The sequence below is a fragment of the Olea europaea genome, unplaced genomic scaffold, assembly GCF_002742605.1.
Source record: "Olea europaea var. sylvestris unplaced genomic scaffold, O_europaea_v1 scaffold2242, whole genome shotgun sequence".
In the NCBI taxonomy this organism is placed as follows: domain Eukaryota; kingdom Viridiplantae; phylum Streptophyta; class Magnoliopsida; order Lamiales; family Oleaceae; genus Olea; species Olea europaea.
In genome coordinates this window covers 76,695-86,333 of record NW_019240464.1, presented here as the reverse complement: position 1 = coordinate 86,333, position 9,639 = coordinate 76,695, and the positions used below count along the sequence as shown (strand labels likewise).

General features: G+C 35.8%; 1 protein-coding gene across 1 annotated transcript; it reads left to right on the top strand.

Moving 5' to 3' along the window:
• Positions 1-1,844: 1,844 nt before the first annotated feature.
• LOC111381047 (protein FREE1) lies at positions 1,845-8,993 on the top strand. The gene is made up of 10 exons (XM_023004745.1): positions 1,845-2,823; positions 4,524-4,610; positions 5,125-5,256; positions 5,436-5,567; positions 6,487-6,552; positions 6,680-6,790; positions 6,892-6,984; positions 7,649-7,682; positions 8,469-8,539; positions 8,622-8,993. Exons 1-10 carry the CDS (start codon positions 1,918-1,920, stop codon positions 8,697-8,699), a joined length of 1,710 nt encoding a protein of 569 aa, XP_022860513.1. The 5' UTR covers positions 1,845-1,917; the 3' UTR covers positions 8,700-8,993.
• The last annotated feature ends 646 nt before the right edge of the window (positions 8,994-9,639 follow it).

Genomic DNA, 9,639 nt, shown 5'->3' with positions numbered 1-9,639 from the left:
ATTTGAGGTCGAAAATGAGTGTAGATGAGAAGTGATTCTCAATACCTTTGTTTGAATATTATTATAATGGATTAAAAAAAAAAGGAAAATAATGAGACTTACAAAATGTATAGATAAAAATATGTTGTGGATATGAATATGAGGTTAAGTTATACATTCACTTGGTAAAATTCATTAACATTTATAAATGGTCAAATTTTAGTTTAGAAGCCCATTCCAATAGATCCCAATTACCATCGACTTATCCAAAACTAATTTTTATCTATTTGTAAATTCTTCTCAAACGGAAGTTAATATCTGAATTCTAAACTAGAAGGAGACCACAATGAAATCCAAGCAAGCAAGAGGTTTAAAATTCGAAACATGCTTATTGCATATTTGTTTCCAGCATATCTAATTGGTGGAAACTACTATGGCAAAGCAACATTCCTTTGAAGGTGAATATTTGATATGTTGTGCATTTGAAGATATTCTCCCATCTCGTGTTTGTGTTCAACTTGGTCATCTTGCCATTAACACCATTTGAATCCGATGTGGAGAGGATGAAGAGATCAGTCTTGATGCTATTTTTCCTTGATCAATATCATGTCATAACGTATTTGATAATGTGATGGGTGTTAGGAAGCTAGCAAAGGAGTGAAATTAGAAGATTTGTAGTTATTGCTTGTAATGATAAGTAATACTAACCATCCCAAGTAAATAAGTAATGAACGATTCACGTGCTTATTTCCATCCATAAAAGGATGCTTGAGTGTTGGATAAATTAAATAAATTGAACTCAAGTCTAGTTACTAGAAGATGAACGAGACCTTCAATGAGACACCTAAAATTGAATGTCGATGCAACATTAAAGAAGAAGAGCGAAGATATTGGTATAACTGTGATGACAATGTACTTGGGCTTTTTTAGAAATTCCAAGGATGCATCTCCTTATATTTGGCTTAATGTTTTTGTGATCTTAGAGAGTTTGCATTTTATAAAGTACATGAGTTGAACAATTATATTCTTGAATCAGATTGTGCAAAACAGTTGGGGTAGTTAAATATCCATCATTTCCATGCTCGAGAGTATGCTTATTAGTTATACAAACATTTCAAATTCGTTATGACTATTTTCATTGTTAGAATGAAAGTTTATTTAGGCCTTGTTTGGTACCCATTTTTTTCAAAATGTATTTTTCTCTCTCTTCTTTTCAACCACACATTCTTTATTAAAATAATATTACATGTAAATAAAAAACTTTTCTTTATTTTTCAACCGCACATTTTCCATCAATTTACTATTTAAAAATACATTTTTACATAAAAATGTCTCCCAAATACCTCCTTAGTGTTAGATGAAACTGTGTATTTGTGGCCTCGTTGGATACTTTGATTGGGGAATCCTTGAGCTTCATTGCCAGGATGATTATATTTGGAGCTTGTTTGGCATGATTTAAAAGTCAATTAAAATTAATTTTTTGACCGTTATTTCATTATTTCAGCCTTCATTTTTGAATTTTTTTCTCACAGGTATGACTCACTTTATCTTTAACGATAAAAAAATCAATTATCAAAATCTCTAACAAACAAGCACTCGACATAAATTAACATTAATGTGTATTGCTATTTGTAGTCGTCCACTGCCATAATTGTGTCATGTAGAATTATTGCGATAATGAGTGACTCTAAATAATATTATTCTAATATAATGTATCCAAAAGAACAAAAAAAGAATCAAGAAAGAAAGATTATCTCCATCCCGGATAGGTTATATTTCTCCAGTCCAAGTCAACGTATCACCATAAAAAAGCGTGTTTGCTTCTTAACGTTTTTATGTAACTCATCCGGATTCTTCCTACCTGTCCAGTACTGTATTTGTTTGCTCCAGAGAACATAATCGGAAGATTTCTCATCCTCCGACTTTTCGTGGAGAACAATGCAACACGGCGATTACGCCTCCATCCCGTACTACCAGCAACACCTGCAAACCCATAACCCGAACCCGATCGACGATCTAACTCGTTACCCACCACCGCCGCCGTCTTATGCTTCCGCACCACCCGTCGCCCCAAGCAATTACACCCCTCCTCCTCTTTCCTCCGCCGATCACTTTACCACCTCTTACCAGCATAATTCTTCATCTTATCCTCACTTTCCACAAAATATCGATCCTCTCACCACGGTGCCGTCGTTTCAACAACCTCAACCTTCTTATTCTTTTCCCAAGTTAGAAGTCCATGGGCAATACTCAACCCCGCCACCACAGCTACCGCAACAGCAGTCGTATTGCTCATCTTATGATCAGCCCGCTATCAATTATTCTCCAAGCCGTAAACCTGTTGGACCCAATTCACAATACCCTTCTCTGAATACCTCTCAGTTTAATCAATCTAATCCGCCAGCATACGACAGCCTTTATGACCATTGTGTGAAATACGATCACCCGGGTGGTTATTTAGATGGAAATTACAGTCGAGGCGGATCTGAATTTGGTTCTGATTTGAAACGATCTGAGGGAGGCTACGGTGGCTATGGGAAGAATGATGGGGGTTTTGGGAACAATGAAGGGGTTTATGCTTACAAAGGGAGTAGCTCGGAGCCGTATGGGGCTCGGGGAACAGCTCCGAAGTCGTCGACTTGGTCAGGTTTTGATGATTTTGGGAGACCAATTGGGCATTCTTCTCTTTCGGGAAAGGAGCGGTCAACAAATACAGCGTCGAAGGTTGTGAAGGCAGTTCCGAAGGCGGATTCACAGCAGGATACGAAGGGTGGGGTTCAGAAGTACCGAGTTAAGTTATTAGCAGAAAGTGCTGGTCAGAGCACCATGGACGTTCTTTGTCAGGTCTATTATGCAGAAGTTTCCACTCACGTTCTGTTGCAATTTTTTTTTAACTTTGTTGTTTATATTCTTTAATTGTGAACCGAAATCCCTGGTGTTGTGTTCATAAATTGTCATGGCTTTTTGAAAGGCTTTGAATTTCCAAACTGGAGGAGGAATGCAGAATCGGGTGATTTCATATTTGAATGTATCATTATGAATGTGGTAACTCGGTCAGGTTCAACTTGTTCTGTAGCAGATTGCCACCCGAGATAGTTCACTTGCTTTGCCCATGTTTTGTCATGGAATTGCATTAGTTTTCTTTTTGGTGGTACTATGTGATATTACCTCCATCCCACAAATATCGGCTTAATTTCCTTTTTTGTTAATCCCAAATTATAAGCCACTTTGCTATTAACCAGTATAAATAATGGCTTAATTTTTCTATTATACCCCTATTTAGCCCCTGTTTGGCCACCATTTTTTGGAAATGAATGGGTGGTGTAGCGTTTTTTTTTTAAAAAATGAATGGTTGAAAAAAAAGTAAAAATTTTCGATTTGTGTAATATTATTTTATGAAAGATTGTGTGGTTGAAAATAGGAGAGAGGAAAATGAAATGTAATGAAATATAATTTAATGGAGATCAAACGGGGGCTTAATGTGTTTTGTTATCAACAAATATGAGTTACCATTATGTAAACCCTAAGGGTAGTCCAGTGGTTCGGCTTTGGGTTTGTTTCCCGATGGTCACCAATTCGAGTTCCCTCGAAGCTACTGAATTGAGTACGTGACTGTAAACCCCAAGGTCCCGTGGGATTAGTCGAGGTGCGTGTAAGCTAGTCCGGATACCCACGGTTATAAAAAAAAAAAAAGAAATTAGGAAAAATGTAAGTAAAACTTATAGTTCCAACATATATAATCAAGTTTTCTTATCCCGTGTGAAAATAAAAACAAGTCTATCTTTATGGGACGGAGGTAGTATTAGATATTAAAAACTGAAAATCTATCGTATCTTTGGCTTCGGGCTTGTAAGAATGTGCGGTTTACATAACTGTGTAAATTTCCAATTGGCCTCACTAGAATAGGAAACCTTCCATGTGTACTGGGTACAATTTTTGTGTTTGATCGTGATTGTGATTTGAAAACGCTTTTTGTTGAAGGTTCTGTGTTGACATTTTTGCCATTGCATTGCATGAACTTTTTGTCCATTTCCAATGTTTGGGAAGAAGAACTGCAAAAGATACAGGACGGTTGCATGTTTGCACCAAAATGTTGATCCAGACATGTCAGTATTAAGCCTAAGTTAATAACATGTTAACATGAATCTAGAGGTTAGTTTTTGCATTACCTTTTGTTTTTAAATGCGTCGATGGTATTTTCCCGTGGATATGTTAACTTCACGGTCATTTGCTCATACTTAAATCCACTTCAGTAAGCTGTTATATATGTACTCGGAGTATCGTGCCCACTTAGCTTGTTAATTTTCATGATCTTCGTTTTTGTTTTTCTTATTCATATCTTTGGTTGAGTCAAATTTCATAGAGTATTTAGATCAGTTGTTGGTTCTTTGAAGGTAGACGTACCACATCTGTTGTGCTTGCAATAATGATGATTACATACATTTTTTTTTGTCTTTGTTAGGCAAAAGAGGACATGCTTCTATTTTCCTTTGCAGGATCGACTAAGATCTAAACTTCAAATTTTGTTGCGGATTCTTTTTCAGATTGGCTTGGATGGAATTCGTATGCTTGACCCAGCAACGAGTCGGATTCTGCGAATTTATCCGCTCGACACAATAACTAGATGTGAAGTATGCTTTGATTTATTCCTTTCTTTTTAGTGTTGAAGTGTTGGTTTGGGTAGATGGTTTATGTGCTACGATAGCAACATGGATGGGGCTATGGACGTGCTGATACTTCTAGATTGGCAAGCTCTATTATGGAAAATTATGATTTTGATATGCAGCAAGCACAATTGCTGTCTCTTAACATATATATTATTTGTCTCCTCCTAAACTTGAACTATGTAATCATTAAATATGGCTGTGTCCTTCAATTGCTTTTATTTGATAAATATTTGATATACTTTTATGATGGGATAATGCTTGTTAATGGGAGTAGATGAATCATACGGGGGAGAGGGCCAAGAGGCCATATAAGTTCACATCATGTTCATTCATAATGACTAGCTGGTTTTGCTAAGAGTTTATAGGATTGGTGTTGCCCTCCAAATTTTATTGGGCTCTTTTGGTCTCTGCTCTTGCTCCCTATTTGTTGTCCACCTTGGCTAAATGCTTACTGAGAAATTTGTTTTTTGCTTTTCAGGGTTTTGATTCTTCAACGTTTGCTTTTTGGTCAAAAAGTTCCGTGGACGTTGAACCAAGGCGTATCAGACTGCAGTCAAATAGTTATACCACCAATTCCATTTTGGATACAGTTACTGCTGCAACTGTACAGGTTTGAAATTGTTAGAGAACGATTCTTGATCATGTAATAAAATTTACAGTTCTACGAAACTATGTTGACTCTTCCACAAATTTTTGTAGCCCTGTCATATCAGAAAATAAAATAAAATAAAGTGAATTAAAAAAAATGAAATCAAATAGTAAAATGTTTTTGACTTTTTTGAACTGCAGTTTAAGGAGATGGGCGGAAGAATCCATCCTTCTGAAACTCCCAAGATTGCTGAACAACCAATTGAGAAGAGGAAAGGCTTTGCAGACTGGATGAATAAAATAAAGCCTGTTAATGAGGAGAAAGATCACTGGGTAAGATGGCATTCCTTTATTTCATTTGGATGGGTGGGTGCATGAAAATTTCTTCTTAGTTTTTACTGCATACCATTCATTTGTCATGTATGAACTGTCCAAAAATCTCAGAATAATCGAATCACATGAGAGATGTTATTGTAAGTTTACAGTATTTTAATTAATGGGCTTGAACATAAAATCACATCGTTCATCTCATATCCAACTTGAGAAACAGGATAAGAAATTTTTTTTCCGTCTTTTATGGTTGTAAGACACCTGTAGAAAGTAATTTAGAATTGCGCAAATTTATTTTATTTTATTTTATTTTTTATTATATTTTTTGCGGAAAATGATAAAAGATGGTTAATCCTTTTGAGAAGATAAGTGCTTTACACTAGTTATCATCTAAAATCATGCAATGATTGGCTGTTGACGCTGTAGCTTTTCAACTTAAACAGAAAGCTCTGATATATTTGTGAACAACGAAAATATTTATATGACACGAAAGTTGAGCAACAGCTATTTGAAGGAGGTTCAGATATGATACTGGTTTAGGAATGCATCTTGAAGACTTGAATGGAGACAATAATTGTTTAAAAAAAGGCCCTTTGTCCCTGTTTTTATTGTCATGCAAGAAAGCTAATGAAAATGGGGAGAGCCTTACCCTCTCCATTAAGGTAGGGTAGTAATATTGCCCTAATAAAAAATTAAAAAGAGAGAGCATGCTGCTCCTTTTTCTTTCTTTATTCATTTGCTCCTTTTCTTGCTTTTTATGATTGTTAAGTTACTCAGTTATTATATTCATCAAACTTGGTATAAATCCGTATCATTTGCATTAAAGTGCATTGTTTTATGCATATGTTTACTTTTTGGATCACTAGTCTTTTAAGTTTTAATTTGTCCAGACTTTCATTCATTTCCCGTTTAACTTAAATAGGTTCCTGATGAAGCTGTGACAAAATGCACAGGCTGCAGGACAGATTTTAACGCTTTTGTTCGCAAGGCATGTCCCTTCTTTTGTAGTTTATATCTATCTTCTCTATCTCTTTGTTTCTTTGCAGAAACAAATTCGTATCTTTATTCTGATATTCATTATACTTCATATAATCATGTATATGCCCCTTTTTCAGCATCACTGCAGGAATTGTGGAGATATTTTTTGTGACAAGTGCACTCAAGGCAGGACTGCTCTTACAGCTGATGAGAATTCTCCGGTTGTTAGAGTTTGTGACCGATGCTTGGTGTGTAGCAATGACTAATGTGCTTCTTGCTCGTCATTATTTTTTCATAGTTCTCTAAGAAGTCTTTGCAGACTAACTTATAGCTTGCCATTTCTTTATAGGCTGAAGTTTCTCGTAGGTTGAGCACTGCTAAAGATTCTGTCTGCGGATCAGCTGGATTGCTAAGTCATGAGGATCTTGCAAAAAAGCTTCAGGTGACGCTTAGTCTGAAGTTTCCTCCATACATTTTTTGTATTGTTTGTCTGTTGGCATTTATTGGTGATATAAGCCTTGTTCCCTCTTTGTCTTGGTCTTGCTGTTCCTCTCTGTCTCTCTCTCATACACACACATAATTTACTCTATTTCATGCTGTGACATTGTATGCTTACACATGCTATTGTCCTGGTAGAACGTCAAACTATAGAATGTTTGGAACAATAATATGTCAATTAATTCCTTGCTGATATAATAAGCTTTCGAATTGTAATATTTTTCGGCAGTTTAATGTCCTTCAAGTGTTATGCAGTAATATATGTACATTGCATTTATTAACATTCCCGAAAGTTCCATGATACTAGTCAACAGTGGGAGAATAGCTCTGAATTTCGATGCTGGGATTCAGGTCGTACTATGGATTAATCATTACAACCTCTCATTTGAAATGTGTGTGAATGAAAATATTTCTGTATTGGATTATTTCTGTTGATTCGATGTTTGATCAAGCAGCATTTGATCTAAAGTTTCATTTTCACTAATGTGACAAAATGCATCTTTAGATGGGGCTTTTGATTAGTATTTCCATGCTTTATGTAGTGTGGTTCTCAGAATAGAATGGAGTGGTTTTGTCCCACTGTTGATGTCTTTTGCTGGTTTTTACAGGAGGAGATGGAAAGAAACCGAAAGGCATCATCAGGTAGATTTTAGTGCTGAACCATGTAATCTTGTTCCAGTTTGTGGCTTTTACCTATATGTGGTGTGCATATGTTTGTGCTTTTGTTTGTAGAAAGCTGGTTTGATATTTCTGTGATCTCTTAAGGACTTGTTATGTCCAAATTCAATCCAATTTGTGCTTGTCTTTGGGTGTTTCTCTTCAAGGATGTAATCTCATTTATACTTCTTTCCTTCTCTCTCATCCCCTCCCCCCGTTCCCCACCCCCTCAAGACCATTTTTCTGGGTTTTGGAGTTTAGAAAGTGTGAGTTCATTCATGTGATTGTAGGTTTCCCCGTTTGGCCAGATTTCCCGACCTGCTGTTTTGGTAGTTTTTTTGGCTCCTTCATGTGTTTAATTGACAAATCATTCACCCCGTTTGATTCTCATTTTTATCAAAATACATTTTTCTCTCTTCTTTTTAACCACACATTCTTCATTAAAATAATATTACATGTAAATCGAAAACTTTTTTTTTTATTCTCCATCCACACATTCTCCATCAATCTACTATTTTAAAATTCATTTTCCCCTAAAAATGGGTGTCAAACACCCTCATTATGTTCAAGCAAAAAATTGAATGGCCTACCGATTATGGCGCTGTTCATTTACTCGTTATATCTTTCTTTGATTTAACATGGCTTCGGTGTTGATACTTATTGCATTGGAAATGAATTGGGTTGTATAGTAATCTATTCTACTTGTTACAGTTATGCGTTTGGTTTTATATTGCAAATGGACAGCCAGTTATGTTATTTTTCCTGAATCAGGCTCCAGGTCGGAGGGTTCTGGAAGGCGGATGAAAGAGGTTGCCTGCCCTACCTGTACAGTCCATTTGCAGGTTCAAATACTTCTGCTTACAATTTTGTAAATTATCATGTTGCATTCTTCACAATTTCATTGTGTAGAACTCAATTTGGCAGGTTCAAGTTCCCAGTTCAGGCTCCGAGACCATAGAGTGTGGGGTTTGCCAGCATCCTTTCCTTGTCAGTTCTCACTGATATATGCGTGATTGATTGTCACATTCCCCTTGACAGTCGATTTCTTTCATTTGTTGGAGTGCTCTGGCTAATAATTTGGGTTTGCTTGCAATCATCCTTTGGTTGATTCTTCTGACTTGATGACAATGAGCTGGTTTTGCATTAATATTCGTGTTTTGGAATTTATATAATTGCTTTATCAGTTATGCACAAAAGTTAATTGACATACAAATGTAAATCAGATGTTTGTGTTAATTAGGCCTTTCTACCTTACTACAACAATCGGATACAATGTTCATTTGCATCATTTTGTTATGTTATGCAATATTAGAAATTCACATTTTTGTTAAATTAGTAATTTCAAAATATTATTTCTTTAACTAGCTCGTTAATGTTATGTTTCAAATTTTTTAGTCGAAACCCTCCGTTTAATATAAATGAATCACTAGGTTTTTGTTACGTATTTGTCAATATTTAAACGCAGTGGGGGACTATTTTTGAGTTATTTGCAAGGAAAATGGCATCAAAATAGTATTTGAAGGTGATGATTTTTCCAAGCATAGACCAACTCTAACTAGCAAACATATTAATCATTTATCTAAATTTTAGTAAGAAATCTATGATCTTCTACGTGATGAAGAGAAAAAATATGCGAGTCTTTACTAATTAACAAAAGAATCATGTCTAAGGCGATGCAAGCGAAGACTCCTATTATAGTGTCTTGTGGGATTCGTCGATGGTCAACACTATGAATTAAACTTGAGTTTGTATGCATAATTGTTTAATTTACTTTCAAATTTCAAAGGAAGGAGCCAAGCCCTGTTTGTGGACACGAGTCAAGTCCACAAGTCAAGTTCGGCTACGGGTGCATATGGTATTTTGTTGAAAACCATATTCGATATGTTCGGATTTTCATAGCCCTTGTATTTGGACCCACCAACATGTAAATTTTGACCTATGC

Excerpts from the sequence above, each read along its gene's own strand:
- LOC111381047 (XM_023004745.1), top strand. The coding sequence starts at position 1,918 with ATGCAACACGGCGATTACGCCTCCATCCCGTACTACCAGCAACACCTG. Across the intron at positions 5,568-6,486 it reads ATGAGGAGAAAGATCACTGG|GTTCCTGATGAAGCTGTGAC; the intron begins GTAAGATGGCAT and ends TAACTTAAATAG. Across the intron at positions 6,791-6,891 it reads GAGTTTGTGACCGATGCTTG|GCTGAAGTTTCTCGTAGGTT; the intron begins GTGTGTAGCAAT and ends ATTTCTTTATAG.